The 23,346-nt window shown below is 51.6% G+C and overlaps 1 protein-coding gene across 8 annotated transcripts in view; it reads right to left on the bottom strand.

The window, feature by feature from the left end:
- RNF213 (ring finger protein 213) overlaps positions 1–23,346 on the bottom strand; it is a 142,253-nt gene that overhangs the window by 36,259 nt on the left and 82,648 nt on the right. For all 8 annotated transcript variants that reach the window (XM_033182516.1, XM_033182517.1, XM_033182520.1 and 5 more), the window contains 14 exons: positions 22,366–22,506; positions 22,095–22,259; positions 18,847–20,002; positions 15,756–15,949; positions 15,085–15,243; positions 10,821–14,423; positions 9,174–9,310; positions 8,690–8,785; positions 7,280–7,398; positions 6,060–6,179; positions 5,464–5,609; positions 4,962–5,109; positions 4,556–4,691; positions 833–1,024 (listed from right to left, as the gene is read on the bottom strand). In XM_033182516.1, the coding sequence (XP_033038407.1) occupies positions 833–1,024; positions 4,556–4,691; positions 4,962–5,109; positions 5,464–5,609; positions 6,060–6,179; positions 7,280–7,398; positions 8,690–8,785; positions 9,174–9,310; positions 10,821–14,423; positions 15,085–15,243; positions 15,756–15,949; positions 18,847–20,002; positions 22,095–22,259; positions 22,366–22,506 (6,512 nt within the window). The remainder of the gene's footprint in view (positions 1–832; positions 1,025–4,555; positions 4,692–4,961; positions 5,110–5,463; positions 5,610–6,059; positions 6,180–7,279; positions 7,399–8,689; positions 8,786–9,173; positions 9,311–10,820; positions 14,424–15,084; positions 15,244–15,755; positions 15,950–18,846; positions 20,003–22,094; positions 22,260–22,365; positions 22,507–23,346) is intronic.

Here is a 23,346-nt window from a genome sequence, read left to right as displayed (position 1 = left end):
CACTATGTTGTCCAAGCTGGTCTTGAACCCCGCAGGCTCAAGCAACTTTCCTGCCTCAGCCTACTAAATTGCTGGGGTTATTTCTATATTCTTTATTAATCTATATCCAGAATTGAAGCCCCTGAAAGCCGAAGTGGAAGCTGTTGGGAGCTGAGCCTCGGCCCCACAGCATCAGACCTGGGGAAGGGGGTGGGGGCTGTGCAGCTCCACCAGGGAATGAGGGACGGGGGAGGGAGCATAGATCACAGCGGGAAGCAGCACAGATCGCCGGGCTGTTCTAAGTGCAGCTTCTCCATGCCATACCACACTGGGTCTGGCTAGAACCAGTGCTCTGAAAGCAGGGGAATGAGGAGGGTGGAGATAAAAATGTCCTGGAGCTTCATAAACTTCCTATTCTTTTTTTTTGAGACAGAGTCTTGCTCTGTCACCAGGCTGGAGTACAGTGGTGCAATCTCAGCTCACTGCAACCTCCGCCTCCCAGGTTCAAGTGATTCTCCTGCCTCAGCCTCTCAAATAGCTGGGACTACAGGCACGCACCACCACGCCCAGCTAATTTTTGTATTTTTAGTAGAGACTGGGTTTCACCATGTTGGCCAGGATGGTCTCGATCTCTTGACCTTGTGATCCACCTGCCTTGGCCTCCCAAAGTGCTGGGATTACAGGCGTGGGCCACCACGCCCGGCCAAACTTCCTATTGTCACTGCAGAAAGCGCCCACATCAGCGTTGCTCTGAAGTTGAGGGCTGCGTTTCACCCAGCACTTGGGAGAGCATATTAGGGTCCTGCGGTGTTCTGATACTTTCTCTCCCCAGGGAAAGAAGCCTTCCACTCACCTTGCATTATTCATCACAAGAGGAACGTTCAGAAGCTTCGTGTCACTGAAAATAAACATCCAAAGGTCTCTTGCCCAGGGCGGAGTATCTGGCCTAGTCAGTAGCTCAAGGTTGCCGTCTCTGTCGATGAACGATATCATGCTCGCCAGCAGAGGGGTGACAGCACCTTGGACCCGCTTCCAGAGGGTGTGCCTGCAGCACAGGAGAGAGACTGGCCACCACGGCTCGGAGGAACCATAATGGCGGTCGGCCATCTTTTGACATTGTGTTCCTTCTTGAGCATGAACAAAATAACTAGTCTACTAATGACCACACTACAGCGATGGCAGGAACTTGACATTTTCATCATTTTTAAGTCCTAGAAAACAGACTCATACAAATGTCTAAGATGAGAGGCAGAACTGGAATGGAACTTAATTCTGCATCTAATCAACTGTCATCAGGTGACTGGAAGGGTGAGGCAGTGTTTATTTTTATTTTTAAAACATATATGTGAGACAGGGTCTCAGTCTGTCACCCAGACTGCAGTGCAGTGGCACAATCATAGATCGTTGTAACCTTGAATACCTGGGCTCAAACGATCCTCCCATCTCAGCCGTGCAAGTAGACAGGGCCACCACGCCCAGCACCACCACCTCCAGCTAATTTTTAATTTTATTTTTTGTTGGGATGGGGTCTCACTATGTTGCCCTGGCTGGCTGGTCTGAAACTCCTGGCCCAAGTAATCCTCCCATCTCAGGCTTCCAAAGTATTGGGATTACAGGTGTGAGCCACCACCCCTATCTGCTTTATTTTTTGCAAGGCTGCATAATTTTTGTATGTAACTATTTTTCAGAACAAGTCATCGAGGTTCTCTAAATAAATAAAATTATGATAATCCATTTGGAAAAAAAATATTTTACAAATCTGATGTGGATAGACTATAATATAGATGAAGAGACCAAAATAAATTTGTCCCAGATCAAACTAAACAAGAAGGCACATGTTTATCTGGAACTAAGTATTTGTTCCTGTTGATGTTTTTGTACACTAGATCTGGGTATCTGATAGACAGACAGGTGGATGAATAGATGGGCGGATGGACTGATGGGTGGATGGACAGGCAGGCGGATGGATAGGTGAATGCACAGACAGACAGAAAGATAATTGGTTAACTACAAGACATTTTGTTGTTATATATATTTTGTTGTATATATTTACATGTAACAATAAAAACTCTTTCAAAATTCTTGTGTAAAGGATAAGAATTAAAAGGTGGCCAGGCGCGGTGGCTCACATCTAATCCCAGCACGTTGGGAGGCCAAGGTGGGTGGATCACCTGAGGTCAGGAGTTCGAGACCAGCCTGGCCAACATGGTGAAATCCCATCTCTACTAAAAATATAAACATTACAGGCATGGTGGCAGGTGACTGTAATCCCAGCTACTCAGGAGGCTGAGGCAGGAGAATCACTTGAACCCAGGAGGCAGAAGTTGCAGTGAACCAAGATCGCAACACTGCACTCCAGCCTGAGGGACAAGACTGAGACTCCATCTCAAAAAAACAAAAAACAAAAAAAACCCACAAGGTAAATAATGTTGGGGGAAAATCAAAGCCTCTCTTTTGAAGAGAATAAAAAGAAGTACTTATATTTTAAAAATATATAGTACACAGGAAACTGGCAAGAATTTTTAAATGTCTACTGAGAAAACAAAGCATCCCAGTGACCAGAAGGAGAAAACAGCCAACTGAGAAAAGTCGCAGAACACAAAAGGCAGAAGGAAAACCCAAGCGCTGGGAGAGGCGGGAGCAGCTGAGCCTGGTTCCTGTATCTGGAGTCGCTGAGCCTGATTCTGCTGTATCTGGACAGGCAGGCAGAGTTCGGGACACAAAGGACTCTCAGGATTTGTGCTGTTTAATCCCAAGAGGACAAATGACTCTAGTCCTCCAGAACACAGGGGAGGTGAACTGAGGTAGTCAGGGCGCTGCTGGCCCTGGGGCAGCTGAGCTGAGGGTGCAGGTCTGGTCACCACTCAGCGGCTACGCAGGCCTCACGGTGACCACGGAATGTGACGAAGCCAGACCTAGTGCTGCATGAACAGCGAGCTGGGAAGAGCAGACTGAGGAGGTTCAGTGACTCAGGGCTGGTCCCGGGAAGTGGAGTCAGGGATTAAAAGCATCAACAGGCCGGGCGCTGTGGCTCACGCCTGTAATCCCAGCACTTTGGGAGGCTGAGGCGAGTGGATCACCTGAGGTCAGGAGTTTGAGACCAGCCTGGCCAACATGGTGAAATCCCGCCTCTACTAAATATACCAAAATAAGCTGGGTGTGGTGGGTGCCGGTAGTCTCAGCTACTCAGGAGGCTGAGGCAGGAGAATCGCCTGAACCCAGGAGGTGGAAGTTGCAGCAAGCTGAGATCACATCACTGCACTCCAGCCTGGGTGACAGAGTGAGACTCTGTCTCCCAAAAAAAAAAAAATAAAAAAAAATGTACATCAATAAGAGTACACAAGGAGGAACCAAGGGAAATGAAAATATTTCTGATCTAAAATCCCTTCAGAAGGCGTGACAAGAAAAGAAACGAAGGATAACTAGAGAAAAAGTAGAATCAGCCGGGCGCGGTGGCTCAAGCCTGTAATCCCAGCACTTTGGGAGGCCGAGACGGGCGGATCACGAGGTCAGGAGATCGAGACCATCCTGGCTAATACGGTGAAACCCCGTCTCTACTAAAAATACAAAAACTAGCCGGGCGAGGTGGCGGGCGCCTGTAGTCCCAGCTACTCGGGAGGCTGAGGCAGGAGAATGGCGTAAACCCGGGCGGCGGAGCTTGCAGTGAGCTGAGATCTGGCCACTGCACTCCAGTCCGGGTGACAGAGCGAGACTCCGCCTCAAAAAAAAAAAAGAGAAAAAGTAGAATCAGAAAATCTCTGGTCATAAGGAAGGCGTACGTAAGCCCTCATTCCCATTCACCCCATTTCTTCCTCCCTAAGCCCCCATTCCTGTTCACCCCGCTTCTTCCTCACGTTCCCTCCTGCAGATCACACCTGGCCGTAGGCCCAAAGCGAACCCATCACTGGCGCAGAAGCTTGAACCTGGAAGGGACTCATGGAGGAGGTCCGCTGTCTTTTAGAGATGAGAAAGCTGGGCCCAAGTAACAAAGTCACTGGTTTCTTAGGCTGTCAGGCAGGAAGTCTGAGAGTCTGTCTCAGAGGCCCTCCGTCTGGGGCCCAGAGCACCCCTCCTTCCTCCACAACACACGGCCGCATCCAAGATAATCAAGGTTAGTCCCATGGGTGACAGAAAAATAACCATGGCAGTGAATGGTGCTGCTGGGTCCTGGTTCTGCTGTTACCATTCTTCAAACAGCAGGACTGGGAAAATACTGCCTGTCCCCTGCCTGCTCTGCACATCATTTTAACTTCATAACTGAAAACAGCAGCCCTTTCTATGGTTAACAACATAAATGTTAGTAAATGTTCTATTCTAAGAACAGATACGCTTTTTAAAAGTTTTTAGTATGCAAAACTGTAAACACAGAAAAGTAGAGGAAGAGTCCAGCACCTGCCATTTGGCCACTGTCCAGACCTACTGTGTGCTTCTTGGGGAAAAAAATTACAGCTTTGAATGGCTGAGAAGTTGAGAAAGAAACAGTCCCCATGGCTCGGATGGAGAGACGATGCCTGCAGGCAGGTCCCCATGCTGCCACCAGATTGGAGTCACTCCCTCCTTCCTTTAGTCACAGTACCTGAATGTGCCCGCCTCCTGGAGGGCGTCCTGGTTGCAGGCTTCTCTCGCCACCCACTCCAGAGTGTGCAACTGGCTCTCTTCTTGCGTCTTTAAAAGGACGTTGAGGCGCATCTTGGATACCCGCAAGAAAGAGGCTGTACAAAGGCAGAGACAGACATTCAGCATGACGTGGCTGGGCTGTTGGCTCTGGAGTGCTTCTGACCCACCCCCGCAGGAAGGGAAGTCCTTTGGCCAGGCCAATTCTAGAGCAAAATCTGAGAGATGCTCTTAGATTCCCACTGTGTCACTGCTTCTGCTGAGCCATGGAAACCTGAGAGGGTCCCCCAACACGCAGTGAAATGATGCCCACTCCTCAGGAAGAGCTCACGTTGGGGCAGGGGCAAGAAGGGTGGGGAGGCTCCTACCGTGGCACGCGCTGTCCTCGTTTAAGAGGTCCAGGAGGAGCACCACCCTCCGCATATTGCGCGTGCAGCTCTCGTTCTGGTCTCTGAGCATGCCCACGGCGCTCTGCACGCAGCTCCTCAGCAGCCTGGTGGTGTCCAGGATCGACACCTATTGGTGGAGACGGTTAGGTCGCCCGTTTCTGCCACTTACACAGTGGGTAAAAGCCAAACCACCCATATGCAATGAGGGTCTCGATGCAGCAAACAGCACAGGGCGGCGGTCCTCATGGACAAAGAAGGACGCCAACCCCCACCCCCCACCAAACTGCGGGTGCAGATGCCCTTGACCCCCAGTAACCCCCAGTAACCAGCAACAAGACCGTCGCTGTGTGAGGAAAGTGGGGCGCCATCCTCAGCCCCGTGCAGTGGTGGCGGCTCCTCCAGTTCCCAGTGCAAAAGCATAAAGAGGCAGCTCGGAAGCATCATCAGCAGCACAAGGGAGGTCCCAAGAATCAGAACTTACATCACTGCCTCCGAGTTCAGAGGTTTCCTTTTCCACCTTCTCAGAACTTTCTGTTTCCATGGCCTCCTCTGCCACCTCCCCTGACGTGCTGGCCTCCGTTTCCATCGCCTCCTCATGGCCGTCTTCCACCCGGTGTTCCAAGCCCACTGCAGTCGAAGAAAACGTGATTGCGTTACCGCTCAGAAAGTGGCATGGGGACTGGCAGCGGCGCCCGTCTGGGAGTCTGTGTGCTTAGCTCCGAGTGCAGGCTTCCCCGGCCCCTGCTCTGGTGATGGGTCCGCAGATGAGAAATCACGGTCATGAAGATCAGCCCCCAAGGCAGCCCCTTCCTTCCAGCCTGGGCTCTGGCGTGTTCTAGGCACTCACTTCCATGGCTGGCCTGCTCACAGAGCTCTACCTCAGCCTGTGGTAAGCGCACCTGCTCGGCCCTGGTGCTCTATGATGAGCTACCAGTCAGTTCTGCACGTGTCCCCGAGTTCCTGCTGAGGGACGACACATGGTGGCCCTGCTCCTAGTGCCATGTGTACGTCATGCTCCACACCTACCATCTGCCCTTCCACCACTCGCTTCCCCAGAGGCTCCGCCTCATGACTCACACTCAGGCAAGTCTCCGGGCGCGAACAGCTGGCTGATGGTGACACTCTGCAGCCTGGTCATATCTGAAACCATGAGGGTGGATCTCCGGAGGTCATCAATGTGGACAGACTGCCACAGCCCTGTGAAGAGTGAAGCCACCCACAACCGTCTCGTGTCTTTCCCGGCTGCTGCTCAGCCCTAAGCAGGAACACTGCACACCTTGGCTTGTCATTACCTTGCTGCAAAATGAGTAACTGGCACCCTGAAGCTGAAACCCTGGAATGGGCCTGCACAGAAACCACCCGATCCTATACTATACAAGACCCGATGCTGCGCACATCAACGACTTCAACATAAACAGCAACGGTAAGACCTGCAATGGCAGGTGTGGGAAGCACGCGTGGGTAAGGCCTGTGGTTCTTTCACCCGTGCATTGTTGTATTTGCTGTATCACAGTTAGTGAGGGGTGGGGGACACTGGCAAGGTCTGCCTTCCATTCTCCAGGAAATGATTCGAGTAAACTTCCTTTCCTGTTTCTGGAATACCAACTTTTCTATGTCATAAATAGCTGATGACCATTCCTTGGGAAAAAAGAGATCTGAAGATAGCCCGACGCCCGCCACTCTCCCTCCCCGCCAAACAGGCGTATCGGTGAGTTCCTGACAGTGTACATCGGGAGTCAGGGGTCTCCGCTCTGTGTGACCCACATGCTAAGAGGTGAGGAGCTTGCCTACAGTCAGTCCAGGACAGGCTGCACGCAGCCTCCCGTCCCAGGATTCACATTTTCGCAGTAATCAGTGGTAAGAAATCTAATTGCATCTGGAAAGAATCCTCTTGAAGTTAACAATAATATTCTAATTTCAGACTTGTACAACGCAGAACCAAATGAGAAACAGTTCCAACATTACTTAAATAAATATGCTCACTGGGCTGGGTGCGGTGCCTCACGCCGGTAATCCCGGCACTTTGGAAGGCTGAGGTGAGCGGATCACGAGGTCAACAGATCGAGACCATCTAGGTCAACATGGTGAATCCCTGTCACTACTAAAAATACAAAAATTAGCCGGGCGTGGTGGTGCATGCCTGTAATCCCAGCTACTTGGGAGGCTGAGGCAGGAGAATCGCTTGAACACGGGAGGTGGAGGTTGTAGTGGCTGGAGCCACTGCACTCCAGCCTGGCAACAGAGCAAGACTCCATCTCAAAAAATAAATAAATAAATTGACGATGTTCTGATCTCACCTCCATGGAAACCCACATAGGCTGTTCCTCTTCCCATCCGGGACAGTTTTGTGACGAAATAGACGAAGATACGGTCCTCGTTTTCCTGTATTTTGTTGATTTCATTTATAGCTGAATACCTATTTAAAGAGAGAAAAAAAGAATACCTATTTTAAAAACAAACACACACAAAAAAACAAGCAAATAAACAAAGCAAAGCTGTGCAGCTGCAGAAGGCTTTGAGCTGTTGGTTCAGTCTCACAGCCACCCATTCCGAGGAGTTTTACATAAACTGTGATCGTGGTTTCTTCTCTCACAGGGGGATGAGAAATCTTCTCTTAGCAGGCTCGCTTTCTTCCCCGTTCCTGTGTCCTCTGCTTTGAAGTGGCATTCCTTTATTGACCAGAAACCCCATCTTGTGCTCCTCAATGGGCCTGCCCCAGTGCAACTAAGGGTGAGGCCAGCTGAACTGTCCATTCCTTCTTTTCTCTTAAGCCATGGGGGTCTTGCTGCGTTGCCCAGGCTGGTCTCAAACCCCTGGCCTCAAACGATCGTCCTGCCTGCCTCTGCTTCCCAAGTAGCTGGGATTACAGGAAACAGCCCCTGTACCCAGTAGGCCTTTCCATTTCAACGAAGAGTCCTGTGCGCAATGCCCTTCCCTCCAGATGACCAGTGGCCAAAGCCAGCTTCTTGTTGAGATCTGGGCCACGAAATGAAATATGGCTTCCAATGCTTCAAAAAGGCCCAGAAATCACTTTTACTTTAAGTGAGAAAGGCACATAGTTAACGCCAAGAGCGTCAGACTCCCCTACCAATACTATAAAAACATCCGATAAATAGGAATAAAAGCCTTTACCTACTGTTATTTCCCTCGAACTTGAAATAAATTCAAGTTTTATAATTCAGAATTAATGATGACTAAAACATGTCTACAAACACAGGCTTCAAAGGCGTCCTTCTATAGCTTGTTCACGCTCCATTATTTACACTTCTCGCATTTCACTTTTTTTGGGGGGAGGACAGGCTCTCGCTCTGGCCCCCGGGCCGGACTGCAGTGGTGGGACCCTAGTTCACTGCAGCCCTGACTTCCCAGGCTCAAGTGATCCTCCCACCGCAGCCTTTTGAGCAGCTGGGACTAGAGGTGCGCTGTGGAAGGCTGATTATTTTATTTTATTTTTTTAGTAATGAGGTCTTGCTCTGTTGCCCGGGCCCATTCCGCTAGTTTCGTCATGTTATTCGCCTTTTCGCTTTGTCTCTCTTCAGTTTCCCTAATCCCCACTTCAGGGAATAAGGCGGGGGAAGACTTGTTTTTATTTTTATTTCTATATTGATTATGATACTATACTGTTTTCAAGGAAGAAATGCTCTATCTAGGACCTCCTATGTTTTGAGTTTTTTACATAGTTTCTGAGAAAAATACTAAAAACATACTTAGCTGAGGCAATGAGCTGGGCACTATGGATTCCATCTTCAAAATCTGTCTGAATAATGAGGATTTTACATTTGGCTGTATTCGTTAAACAGTTTCTGAAAGAAAAGGGAAGTTATTCAAGCGAGTTCTCTGTCTTAAAAAATGGATAACAAAATTCCCCCAAGTGATGAGAAACATAAAGGCTACAAAGAAACAGCGACTCAGGTGGGATTTTCTCGTGTAAGAACAGATAGTCCAGGGGAGAAAACCCAATGGATGTCTCCTAATGAGGTCCGAAGACGGTGCTTTTGGAGGAGGATGTCAGGCCAAACACCACATTGCAGAAGATGACGCAGATGAGAGGGACGCCGGGAGAAATTGAACAGGATCCATTTCACAGTCACGTGACTGTGGCATCATTAACCAGCGCTGGCACCACTGCCAGGCAGAAGCCACACAGCCGCGGCTGGGGAGGGAGAGGGCAGGGAAGGCAGGGAACCTCACCGGACTTCTTTGAGGAATGAGAACTCCGTGTCAAACTGCTGCAGCCACAGGAGTGTGAGTTTCGAAGCGCTGCCTGTGACCTCCGATTCTAAAATTTCACAGTCGTGACTTGTTAGCAGCCTGGAGAAAGTGGTGATCTACAAAGTTAGGAAATGCAAATTACTTGCCAGAATTCAAGGAAAGGTTGCAAGTCTGCTGCTAGGTTTAGACAGATCCCAAAAACTTGCAGATGTTCAGCGCAGTGCAGTTGCCACACAACGGCACAGAATCCAAACCCAAAGGAGTTTCCCAAAACAAGGCAGCACTGGGGCTGGGAGGCCCTACAGGGCCAAAGGCTTTGGAGAGACGACCCCACCCTGCCCTGAGGGTGCCTTCTTCTCCTCCCCAGAGGCCCGTGCCTCTGCCTGCTTGGTCCCTACTTGAGATTCTCATGATCCCTTAGGGCTCAGCACAAATGCCATTTCCTGTTATAATCCGACTTCATGCTTTCAGATGGAGTTCATGGTTGGTACCGCCCCCTTCCCCCAGATGTCAGCAATTCTCCTGCCCCACAGGTCACTCCCCCATCACAGTGCAAGCCGAAAAGTTCCTCAAGACCTGCTGCTCTAGCCCAGGAATCCCTGCCTCCCAGCCCAGCCTCACCACTGAGCTCAGATTCCTACGTCCAACTGCACAATGCATCAAAACCTGTCCCCAGCGGACGTCATCACTGGCCCCCCAAAACCTGCTGTCCGTTCCTGGGTTGTCTGTAATGATGCAGCAATGTCCACTCATCTAAGAATGAGTCCAGGAAGCCGCCGTGGACCCCTCCGCCCCCCACACCCTCGCTGGGTGGTAGTGTTGGCCCTGCCAAATGGCCTCCTAAGTACCTCTCGGTTCCATCTGCTCCTCTCCTTTGTACCGTTCCAGCAGCCTCCCCACTGGCCTGTCTTTTCCACAACAGCCTTTCATCAGACTCCCTTCACCCAGCTAGGGAGACACACGTGCCTCCAGCGCCCGCTCCGTAGGGCTGAGATGCGGCTCCGCAGGGCCACTGAGGCCCTCCAGCAGTTCTCTCTGACTGCACCGCGTCGCCCCATCTCAGCACTCACAGCCTGGAACCCTAAGCGCTGTCAGCGGCCCTGCCCACAGAAGGCCCTCAGCCTACAGTCCCTTCCCATTCTTCCCCATCCGCGAGGGGCCTCTCCTAGGGAACATCTCATCTGAGCTGGCATCCTGGTCTGCAGTGCTCCCTGCTGCCTCTAAGCACAGCATTTATCATATGATATTGATGGCATCTGATCATGTACTGGTCTCTCCACACTCCCTAATGCTAACAAAGGACAAGAGCTGCAGAGTCATCTCTGCATCCCCAGTGCCCTCGGCCCGGTCCTGGCACATGGTACTTCATTTGTTGGTGTGAACATCGTGTATGGTGCTGTTACCAGCGTGGCGCACTGCACAGACCCAGGCACTCAGCACCCGGTTAACTGGACCTACATAGATACTTGGCTCTCCCCACACTTACCACGGAGGAGAGCCCAGCGTCTCAGCATCTGCCTGCAGGATCCCTAGCCACTGCCGGGGGAGGAATCTTGAATCCTGACGCCAGGGATTTAGGACTCTTGGGTGACAGAGGATAGGGTACGAGTGCAGAAAGACAATCACCTCTGTGAAGACGGCGTGGCGCTCCAGGTCTGTCGCGTGCAGGTGCGTCTGAAGGAAATCTGCAAAGGAGTTGTGCCTCTGTCTGTAGAAGTACTCCTGCGACAGCGACTTCGCTGGGAACGAGGAGGCGCTCAGCCGGACCACGGCATCGGGCGTAGCACAGTTCAGCAGGATCAGTCTGGCCTCCTCAGACACCTTCTGGTAAAGTTCCTCCGTCAAGGCCTGTCTGTGACCCTGCCTCTCTATGACCTGCAGCACCACAGAGGCGCAGGCGTCCGAGTGGTAGCCGATGAAGACGTCAGAGGGGCTGTATTTGTGCCTGTTCAGGAAATGCTCTGCTTTGACGTCGATGAACTTCTCCACCCACGCACGGAGCTCCTCCACGACGCTCTTCTGCCATTTCTCCAGCACCGTGTTGATGTCCACATAGTGCTTCTCCAGCCGGTTAATGAGGGGGATGGGAAAGTGTCTGTACACGATGTCTTTCTCTTCGATGACGATCAGGCGGAAGTTGGGGTGAACCCGACATTTGACGCGGTGGGTCCCCAGACCGAGGTCCACGTACTTCTGGCCGCCGAGGTGGACGTAGTACTGGTTGAGGGCGTCGTAGAGGCTCTCATAGAGGTTCTGCAGGTTGAGGAGCACCACCATCTTGCCCGTTTCCATGCAGATCTTCACACGATTGATGTTTCTGCAGACCTGGGTGTACTCCTGGTCCTTGGGGAAACCAGAACCAAAAATGATCTCCGGCTGCTGGTCCTCCTTGAAGAACGTCTGCTGCAGGATCTGCAGTGCCACGTAGTTTTTGGTCAGCAAGAGTAAGTAGCGGGACTCAGCATCTTCCAGCTGTCCACCTGGCTCCTTCTGAGAAGGCCCAAAGATGTTCTGTTTGATCAGCTGCAGGGGACTGACTTCCTCTGAGCACTTGGCCTCAGGCAAATTGGCCAGAAAGATGTCTAAAGCGTGGATGTCATCCTTGCCACTGAAGTTCCTAAGGACAGCCTGTGCAATGTCTTGCGGGGAAGGCTTTCTATTTGAAGCCTTCGCTGCAGCAAAGACCATTTTGATGAGGCTGTAGTAGTCACGAAGCCCAAAGAATTCCTTGTCCTGCTTCTCACACACCGTTTCGTAGGCTTTGGCAAAGGACGCAAAGTACCCTTGGACTCGGTCCTGGACGAGGCTGTCTGAGGAGCAGATGCCCTTGGCGCTGTCTATGAGCTCTCGCTTGTTGGGGCTGCCACGTGACACGAAAATGCCCCGGTTCATCTTGGCAGGGTCAAGGGCCCAGTTGGAGATGCCCACAAAGCCAACCTTTTTGTGGGGGGCGGGATCGTCTTCAATGCACCCGTCTTCCAGCAGCGGGTGCAGAGTCTTCAGGGGCATTTTGGGTGAGTCTTCCGCCAGCCCCACCTCATCTAATACCACCACGGAGACATACTGCTGCAGGTCCTTCCCCTGCTGAAAGCGGGCACACTGCCGGAAGGTGCCAATGATGCCCTGTGGGGTGGAGTGCGGGCTGCACTGGAAGGACACCAGGTGGACCTGCTTCAGCCTGCGGAAGAGATCCGAGTAGGCGGCCGGGCCCTGCATGGCGTCGGCCACGATGGTCTTGGCGAGGGACTTGGAGCTGCCAGGCTTCCCCACCAGGAAGAGGGGGATCTTCAGCTCGATGCAGATGACCATCATGAAGACGTTCTCCTTCAAGGCCAAGTTCTTGGCGATGGTTTTCCTCAGAGGCACGCCGTCCAGAAAAAGATCCTGTGCCCGCATTATTTCATCCAGAAGCAGCCTGCTGTTGTCATACGGTTTTGGAAAGAACCTGGCGATGGCTTCCCGATATGAGTCTTTCTTTTCTAAAGAGGCGTGGTAACACACCCCGACGGCCAGCACCAAGGACCAGAGGACGGGATCTCTCTCGAGGTGATTTTTGCTGACGCTGGACTTGGAGAGAAAGGAATTCAGCTGCGCTAAGAGCATCGCGCTGTGCTCGTGGAACCATCTGAAAACTTTCACACAGCGCTCCACGTCCCTGAGGCTGACAAAGCCACACTCATCTTCTCTTTTCCTCATGAAACCCTGAGAGGCACAGAGGACTTCTGTGATCACGCGAGTCCCGTTTTCATCTAGGCTGATGGAGTCAACCAGTCTCTGGACAATCTGCTGGATGTAGAGCTTTTCAGCAGCGTCACTCAGTTGTCCAAAGTCCCACACCAGAGGAATCAGGCTCGGGGGCAGAGCGTGGACTCGGTACACCAGCTGCCTCAGAGGAATGGAGCCCAGCTTGTCGGCCGTCTCCTCCGCACTCACCCTGTAGCCCAAACCAGCTGACTCCAAACGGCAGATCATCTCCTCAGAGTGCTTCCGGTACGGGTTGCAGGCGGCTATAATATGCAGGCCAGAGTCCTCAGCCAGGGGCTGGCCATCCACCGTATGATCACACAGGACTTCTTTGATACAGCTTATAGCTTCCGTTGTGTTGGCTTCATCAAAAAACAAGATGGTGTCCAACTGATGTTGGTCCTTATTGGCGAAGGCCACGTTTTCAGCCTCCCTGACTCTGGAGTAGATCATGTCTGCGGTTGTTCCTCCGTGCACCTTGACCAGCTTTATGGTGTCAGCATCAGCACCAGCACGCCGCAGGTCGCTAAGGAATTTAATAAGCCTGGTTTTGCCACAGCCAGTTTCTCCCATGATGACAACCGGGATCCCACACCGGAACCGCATCTCAATGGCAAGGATCTTAAGCATATTGTCTGTCGTGAGCTCATACGTTTCGTCCGGATCAATGACCCAGCGGATCCCTAAGGTCAGGCAGAGCTTCTCAAGTTTCTCATCTCTGGGCAGTTTATCAAAGTCAACATTGAAGGGCACCCTCTGGAGCAGCAGCCCCTCATACAGGTCCATGGTCATGACGTCTCTCTTGATGACCTTCCTAGTCAAGTGATTGATGGCGTCGACACTGCCCCTGCTGTTGGGCTGCAGATAGAAGCCGATGAACGTCATAGTGGTGCGGTCGTCATTGAAGAAAACGTATGGGTGAGGCTCCGACTCCCACCTCTTCCGGAGAGAGAAGGGTGCTAGATCTTCTTCCTTAACCCCATCCATGGTGACCATGTGCTTCCCCGGGCTTTGGTCAGAGGTGTGGAGTGTTGGTGTGGCAAAATCTCTTGCCATAAAGATCATGAAGGTCACCACAAAGTTCTTGAAGCCTCTCAGTGTGTCGCCAATAAAACTTGGATTGCAGAAGAGAGAGGCCTCACAATCTCTGAGCTGATAATTCAGGAACCGAGCAAAGTTCCGAAGCTCTGACCAGGATGGGTTTATTACCCCGCAGTAAATCAGGAAATGCTGGAGGCATTCCTCTGGGGTGCCTTCGACGGAGCCTTCTTGATACTCAAACGTGTCTAGGTTTTGGTTTTGATGGAATCGTCTTAAATATTGGTAAGGTCTTTGGAAAGTTTCGCTGCAGAACTCCCAGTGATCCATCCCAGGCTCTGTGTCACTCCTCCAGGGACTCAGCTCCATGTCTATCACCTCTTTGGGAGGCCTGCAGGTGACTTTTGGGAAGATGTCAAGAAAACTGAACTGCGGGACATGTGTACGCTGGAAAGGAGAGACATGAATGAAATGACTACAAGAAAACTTTCTAAGAAATGCTTTTGTGTCTCAGCCCTCCACGTTATCTATATTGGATGGACTTTTATGAAAAATGCACTGAAAATATGTAGTTTTCTGTATACTCGTTTTTTACACAGAATATCTTTCGCACATTAAGTAAGGCATTGTTGTGGGAGCTGCATTCTGAGCCAGGAAATCACTTTCTAGCCCAACTTCCTACAGCTAAGTTTCTCCACTAAGCATACATGTATATGTATGGGAGTGAACATAAAACCCTCTTTTGCTAAGACATTTTTATGACAAACGTCTCTTTCCCATCTTAGCTGGCATTAGGAAAGATGACTTCTTTCAGCAGATGGATTTACCACATTCAGAGCGCAGCTGGGATTCAGACTGGGCATACAGCATGAAGCTTGAATTGAATAGACAAATTGAAGACACTGCTAATTAATAGAAGAGTACTTTTATCCCAGACATGATTAAAACGTGAGTTTAAAGATAGGCTTTTCTTTACTAACACCGCACTCAGCTGCTGCACTACGTAAGGCAAAGCTGTGGAGTCACCTAAACACATCGCTACACTTCAGTAAGACCAGAAGGAACCCAGGACCCCCAACACCAGGTGAAAATGCCCCACATTACAGACCAGCTTTGAAGACCTCCTCGACGGCACTGACGTCCTCCTTTCCAGGATTTCAATGATATACAAATGGCAGGGGTTCCGAAGCCACATTTTCCCGTTTATATCCATTAAGTATTGTAAAATGAGGAGCTTGAAAAGAAACACCCAAATTCCAGTCTGCACCTGAGGACGGAATAGCACGAGGTGTAAACACACGACACGATGGCGAGTTCTCCCAACTCCAAGGACCCCCCTCATTTTGCTCTTTGTCACGATGATCTTGATGGTCGACATCAACAGTTCAGCCAGCAACAGCCCACGTCTCCGAGGGCAGCCCCGTAAGATCCTAATACTGTATTTCCCTGTTCCCTTTCTATGTTTAGACACACAAACACGCCATTTTACAACTGGCTTCAGGATTCAGAACAGCCATATGCAGCCTAGGAGCAGCAGTGTGTCCCATGAAGCCTGTGTGTGCAGTGGGCTCTACGTCTCGGTTTGTGTAAGCGCACACCATGACGCTCACACAGGAGGAAATTGCCTGACAACACACTTCTCAGAGGGTGTTCTCGCTGCTGAGCTTCATAGGACTGTGTGTGTGGAAACGAGGAATTCTGTACATGGGGAGGAGTCATGCAGGGACGTGGGGACCACGTTACTGATGTGGCCATCAGCTGACGCTGGAGGGCACTTACTGAGGAGGTCACGTCCAAATGAAAGAGCATGGGGACCTTCTGATACTGCGTGTCCAGGAAGGGCAGCAGGGCACCCAGGACTTGGCTCTCATCCACCTGAGGGTCGATCAGTCGAATCGTTTTCAGAGGCACCTTTTTCCTGTTTAACTGCGTCTTTAGCTTGTCGTGCAACCTCTTCACGTAGAGAGACTTTCCTGTAACATTAAAGTATAGAAATTAGGGCTGGGCGCGGTGGCTCACACCTGTAACCTGGCACTTTGGGAGGCTGAGGCAGGGGACTCACTTGAGGTCAGGAGTTCGAAACCAGCCTGGCCAACATAGTGAAATCCCGTCCCTACTAAAAAAGCAAAAAAATTAGCCAGGTGTGGTGGCAGGCACCTGTAATCCCAGCTACTCAGGAGGCTGAGGTGGGAGAATAGCTTGAACCCAGGAGGCAGAGGCTGTAGTGAGCAGAGATCGCGCCACTGCACTCCAGCCTGGGCGACAGAGTGAGACTCTGTCTAAAAAGAAAAATAAATTATATATATAAAATATAAATGTATATAAATTTATATAATATATATCATATATAAATATATGTATATTATATATACATATATAAAGATTTATATATATATATATATATATAAATTAGGTCCCAGGGCTAGGACAAAGAGTAAGAGAATCTAGAAAGATCCACTAGAAGTTAACTTCTCTTTGTATAAAATTCAAAACTGATGCAACATCACATCAGATTGAAGAATACGCTCTCGAATCTTCACACTTCCCAGCCGTTACCTACTCATTCTCCTGACCACCTCCTGCCTCCACATGACAGCAGGCAAAGCACCGTCCTGCACCACTTAACACTAGGAACACATTCTGAAAAACGCACTGTGAAATGACTCTGTCACTGTGAACATCACACAGTGCGTGCAGAAACCCAGACGCTAGAGCCGACCACACACCTGAGCTAGGTGGAATTTGCCCCTGGGCTGCAAACCATGACAGCATAGAGGCGTCCTACGTACAGTGGGGAGCTGTGACACAGAGGCAAATATCTGAATATCTGAACATATCCAGGCCAAGCATGGTGGCTCGAGCCTGTAATGCCAGCACTGTGGGAGGCCGAGGCGGTTGATCACTCAAGGTCAGGAGTTTGAGACCAGCCCGGTCAACATGGCAAAACCCCATCTCGACTAAAAACTAGTCAAGCGTGGTGGCAGGTGCCTGTAATCCCAGCTACTTGGGAGGTTGAGGCAGGAGAATCGCTTGAACCCAGGAGGCAGAGGCCGCAGTGAGCCAAGATCATGCCACCGCACTCCAGCCTGAGAGTGAGACTCCATCTCAAAAATAAAAATAAAAACATCTAAATGTAGAAAAGGTACAGTAAAAATATGGTATTATAATCTTTTGTTCTTTCTTTCTTTCTCTTTTTTTTTAAAAGACCAAGGTCTTGCCCTGTTGCCTAGGCTGGAGTGCAGTGGCACAACTGCAGCTCACCACAGCCTCGACCTCTTGGGCTCAAGTGATCCTTCCGCCTCGGCCTTCCTAGTAGCTGGGATCACAGGCACGCACCACCATGCCTGGTTAATTTTTGAAGTACAGTTTTATAATTTTATGGGATTGTGGCCATATATGTGGTCTGCTGTTGACTGAAATGTCATTATGCATTGCATGACTAGCTAATGAAAGTCACAGCAAAAGCAGAGGCTTCATCAGGGAGGGGAGGAGTAATGTTTATCCCAACAGGATGGGGTACTGCTGATAGGACAAAGTGAACAGAACAGAAGCTACTATTTCTTTTTAAGGGAAACAATATGGCAAACGAAGGGTGGGTCAAGAGACACGGCTTTCTCTTCAAGTAGAGCAATTCTACCCCCCTCGCTCATACGACCAACATCAACCCCAAAGAGGCCAGTGGCATTTAAGGGGAGAAGAAGTAAATTTCAGGCCGGGCGTGGTGGCTCACACCTGTAATCCCAGCACTTTGGGAGGCTGAGGCGGATGGATCACCTGAGGTCAGGAGTTTGAGACCAGAGAGGCCAACATGGTAAAATCCTGTCTCGGCCGGGCGCAGTGGCTCAAGCCTGTAATCCCAGCACTTTGGGAGGCCGAGACGGGCGGATCACAAGGTCAGGAGATCGAGACCATCCTGGCTAACACAGTGAAACCCCGTCTCTACTGAAAAATACAAAAAACTAGCCGGGCGAGGTGGCGGGCACCTGTAGTCCCGGCTACTCGGGAGGCTGAGGCAGGAGAATGGCGTGAACCCGGGAGGCGGAGCTTGCAGTGAGCTGAGATCCGCCACTGCACTCCAGTCCGGGCGAGGCGACAGAGCGAGACTCCGCCTCAAAAAAAAAAAAAAAAAATCCTGTCTCTACTAAAAATACAAAAATTAGGCTGGGCATGGTGGCTCATGCCTGTAATCCCAGCACTTTGGGAGGCTGAGGAGGGCGGATCATGAGGTCAAGAGATCGAGACCATCCTGGCTAACACGGTGAAGCCCCATATTTACTAAAAATAAAAAAATTAGCTAGATGAACTGGTATGTGCCTGTAGTACCCAGCTACTCGGGAGGCTGAGGCAGGAAAATCACTTGAATCTGGGAGGTGCAGATCACGCCACTGTACTCCAGCCTGGGTGACAGAGTGAGACTCTGTCTCAAAAAAAAAAAAAAAAGCAAAAATTAGCCAGGCATGGTGGTGGGCACCTGTAATCCTAGATACTCAGAAGGCTGAGGCAGGGTAATCGCTTGAACCCAGAAAACGGAGGTTGCAGTGAGCTGAGATCATGCCACTGCACTCCAGCCCGGGTGACAGAGCAAGACTCCGTCTCAAAAAGAAAAAAAAAAAAACAAAAAAACAGTACACTGCAGAGATGTTTGCTGAGAGGAGGAAGGGAATGGGGCTCCCAGGGAATGCCCACTGTGGGAGACCAGGTGACCAGGGTGCCTGGTTCTGGCACAGACCCTGATTGACACCCACAGATGAATCACACCCTCCCTGAGCCTCAGTTTCTCCACCCTCAGACAGGCTTCATGTGCTGGAGGGGGAAGGGCCCCGGGCAGTCCCTGGGAGACGGGGCCCGCCCACCCTGCCACTCTCCTTACCAACACCTGCTCGCTCCGAGGCCACAATCCCAACACACAGGCGGTCCTTGAACACGGCTGCTGCTGACAGGGTCTGCTTTGGGACCCGGTAGTGATCTGCCAGGTAGGCTTGGATGGCCTCGAGGGGTGCCTGGGGGGTGACAAAGACCTTGTGCTGGCTGAAGGCAGAGGGGAGGTAGCAGTGCTCCCAGTCCCCATCGCAGACCATCACGAGCTGGTAGTCTTCCCGGTGCTGCTGTGTGCACAGTTTCTGGAAGAGCTCCTCGGCTTGGCGCGCCACCTCGTAGCTCAGCTGATCTGCGAACAGCAGGCTATAGACCTTGTGCCCCGGGGAGCCCAGGGTCAGGCAGCGGTGCAGCAGCAGTGCCACCTCCTCAAAGGTGGTTGCCGGGGTGCAGAGCAGCACCTCATCGTAGGTGGGCAGGGGCTGGCTCGGGGTTTGCATGTAGACAGCCAGGGCGGCTGGCAACACCTCCGAGTGACCACACACAATCAGGTTGGGCTGGCCGACTTGCAGGCCTCTCGGGAGATGCCGCGCCACGGGAGACCCACGCATCCCTGCCAGGTGAGCCAGACAGCGGCCAAGGGTCTCCAGGTCGAGGCAGTCGGGCAGGAAGGCAGGAAGGCACCCCATGGACTGCTCCATGATAACCCTTAGCTTGTCCACCAGGCTGAACTCCGAGAAGAGCATCAGCGGGAGCTCTTCCGTGACTGTCCTCACGCGGTACCTGGCGGCCTCACTCTCGCACCCCACGGAGGCCCTTAAGACATCCATTAGGGTGCAGTTGCTTTTGATGAAGGACAGCATCGTTAGGGCGGCGTCACTGGGCGGCTGCTTCCTGAGCTCAGTGCTCAGGTAAACCAGCTGCTCTGCCGTGTAGAAGTTCAGGTAAAAGTGCTCCATCCGCTTCTGGGACACAAATTCCTTCCAGCTGTCAAGGAAGTGCTCCATCTGCCTGCAGAGGGCTGCCAGCAGCTCAGTGACATCTCCACCCTCCACCAGCTGCGGCACCAGCTCCAAGCCAAAGTTCATTCGGATGGACACACCCTGCTTGGGGGAGCAGTAGACCATGGCGACCCAGGTCCTGAACAGCATATTCCCAGCAGAACACAGGTCGATGAAGGCCTGGCTGAGCCTCTGCACGCTGCAGAAGACCTGGAGACGAAGAACCACAAGGTTGGCTCACAGAGCCATGCGAGAGGGCGGCACACTACTCTGCAACAGCACACAGGCCTGCCTGTCCACGGGCCCACTGCATGATCTGCGCTCACAAGGCCGCCCTCCTCATCTACACAACCCACCCGAGAAGATGGCTCTCTTATGAGGAAAAGAGTCATTGTAGAGATAAACAGTATCATTTTTAAAAATGTTTTTAAATTTTTTTTTTTTTTGAGATGGAGTCTAGCACTGTCGCCCAGTGGAGTGCAGTGACGCGATCTCAGCTCCCTGCCTGCTCTGCCTCCTGGGTTCACGCCATTCTCCTGCCTCAGCCTCCCAAGTAACTGGGACACCCGCCACCACACCCAGCTAATTTTTTTGTATTTTTAGTAGAGACGGGGTTTCACCCTGTTAGCCAGGATGGTCTCAATCTCCTGACCTTGTGATCTGCCCGTCTTGGCCTCCCAAAGTGCTGGGATTATAGGCGTGAGCCACGCGCCCGGCCTAATTATTATTTTTATTAAGACGGAGTCTCACTCTGTCGCCCAGGCTGGAGTGCAATGGCACGATCTCGGCCCCCTGCAAGCTGCTGTGCCTTCCGGGTTCACGCCATTCTCCTGCCTCAGCCTCCCGAGTAGCTGGGACTACAGGCGCCCGCCACCACGCCCGGCTAATTTTTTGTATTTTAGTAGAGACAGGGTTTCACCATGTTAGCCAGGATGGTCTCGATCTCCTGACCTCGTGATCCACCGCCCTTGGCCTCCCAAAGTTGTTGGGATTACAGGCGTGAGCCACTGCGCCTGGCCTTGTTTTAATTTTTTATTTTTTTTGAGATGAAGTCTCGCATTGTTGCCCAGGCTGGAGGGCAGTGGTGCAATCTCGGCTCACTACAACCTCCGCCTCCCAGGTTCAAGCAGTTTTCCTGCCTCAGTCTCCTGAGCAGCTGGGATTACTGGCACCTGTCACCATGCATTTTTGTATTTTTGGTAGAGACAGGGTTTCACCATATCAGCCAGGCTGGTCTCAAACTCCTGACCTCAAGTGATAGGCCCACCTCGGGCTCCCAAAGTGCTGGGATTACAGGTGTGAGCCATGGTGCCCAGGCTGTTTTAATTTTTTTTAATTATCTTTTTTTAATTGGGAAAAAAAAATTCATACTTTTTGAGACAGGGTCTCACTATGTTGCCCAGGCTGGTCATGAACTCCTGGGCTGAAATGATCCTCCCACTTTGGCCTCCCAAAGTGCTGGGATTACAGGTGTGAGCCACCGCGCCCAGCAGAGATAAAGGATACCATTTGTAAAGTACAAATCAACTTTAAAGAAAGCACCCATAATAAAATTGAGAGACTGTTACGTAAACCAGTACACCATTGTCCATATGATTCCTTCTGTTCTGTCCATCTAAATCTCAGTTATTTGGATTCTTTTTTTTTTTTTTGAGACGGAGTCTCGCTCTGTCACCCGGGCTGGAGTGCAGTGGCTGGATCTCAGCTCACTGCAAGCTCCGCCTCCCGGGTTTACGCCATTCTCCTGCCTCAGCCTCCCGAGTAGCCGGGACTACAGGCGCCCGCCACCTCACCCAGCTAGATTTTTGTATTTTTTAGTAGAGACGGGTTTCACCATGTTAGCCAGGATGGTCTCGATCTCCTGACCTCGTGATCCGCCCGTCTCGGCCTCCCAAAGTGCTGGGATTACAGGCTTGAGCCACCGCGCCCGGCCAGTTATTTGGATTCTTGCCGATTTACAGAGTGAGAGAGGCAATTCAAGTGTCTTAAGTGCTATCTGCTGGGTGACCGAGCTCCTTCTCAGCGCAGTGGACAGGCTGCCAGCTTGCAGTGTTCATCCTACAGGTCATAAGGAGGGACTAACCCAGGGTCCTGCCCGCCTTAAGACCTCTCTCTGGCGCCACAGACTGGAGTTCCATGCACCCTACAAATGTGCCAACTCTACTCTCCGTGGGCCTAAGAGCAGAGCCCTTCTTATCAGGCAAATCCCAAGTCAAACCCTTTCCGTTTTCTTGGGGGTACCCAGCCCTCACGGATGAGATGACGCCACCAGCTTAGCGCTGCTGCAAAGATGCGCCCTCACCTCTGAAAACGTCTCCACTTCCGTGTTGTTATGATCCTTCTTGCCAGACATCAGCATCAACTTGTTCAAAAGCTCCTTCAGCTCCTCTAAAGAGTACTCCCGTGGCTCCTCGTGGCTGCCAGGGCTCCCAGGAAGGAGCAAGTGCAGAACCGTGTCTGGGGAAATCTGTGAAGAGCACAGGTGAGAAGTCACTTTCCTGGGGGCAGAGGCCCTGGACTGGCAGCAGCCTGCAGACAGTCCGCAGCTGCACCGAGGGTTGGGGACCGCTCACCTTTTGGCCACCTTTGGGTACGTGGATCACATAGATGCCTCTTTGGTTGATGGCCGTGGCCAGGGTCAGGGATGAGAGTTCCACAGACCCATGACTCTCCTTCACAGTCTTCAGCCACTCCAAGTTCCTGGCAGAGTCACACTGTGGGGACAAAAGGAGAGAACACGGGCCACAGTTGGAGACAGCATCTTGCCCCTCTCCCTCCTGCGGTCGGCCTCCCGCCTCTGCCTCGCTGCACAGCCTTTTCCCCACGCTTCCCCAGGGCTCAGGATGCACTCGCCCACCCAGCGCCCTGGCTGGACCAGGTGCCATCCTGACAACGTGATGTGTCACTCAGTGCTGCTTTGTACTCGCTGTTCACCCACATTTCCTCTAGTGCCTGGTGTCCTGGCTGGCACGTGGGGGCACTTGGCTTATATTTGTGGAGGAGTAGAAGGGAATGAGCAGCTGCCCGCGTGCCTCTCCACCAGACGCCATCATTCTGCCAGGTCCCCAGTGCAGAGAGCCCTCAGGGAGTGACGCTGGAAGCAATGGCTGTGGGAGTCCCAAGTCCTCAGTGTCCTTCTGTGGCCCCCAATTACAGTAAGAGGAGCTCAGGAAAAACGACAACAGAGGGTTTTGTTTGGAAACTCTCCTGAGTTTCTAGCAGAAAAATGAAGACAGCTTTACCTGCCCTTCCATATGACACTTTTTCCTCCACCCACGTGCAGAGCAGCCGTCCCGAGGCTGGCCCAGATATCTAGTTAAGCTGCATAAGTCAATTCAGACCCTGCTACAGGTAGTTTACTTAAATTTAAATGTTTACTTTTTTCTTTCCTTTTCTTGTTTTTTGAGACACAGTCTCACTTTGTCGCTCAGGCTGGAGTGCAGGGGTGCGATCTCAGCTCACTGCTATCTCCGCCTCCAGGTTCAAGCAATTCTCCTGTCTCAGCCTCCAGAGTAGCTAGGATTACAGGCGCACACCATCACGCCGGGCTAATT

This window comes from Trachypithecus francoisi, unplaced genomic scaffold, assembly GCF_009764315.1.
Source record: "Trachypithecus francoisi isolate TF-2019V2 unplaced genomic scaffold, Tfra_2.0 Lachesis_group20, whole genome shotgun sequence".
Classification (NCBI taxonomy): Eukaryota; Metazoa; Chordata; class Mammalia; order Primates; family Cercopithecidae; genus Trachypithecus; species Trachypithecus francoisi.
The sequence above is the reverse complement of the archived record's forward strand: the minus strand, read 5'-3'. Positions and strand labels throughout refer to the sequence as shown.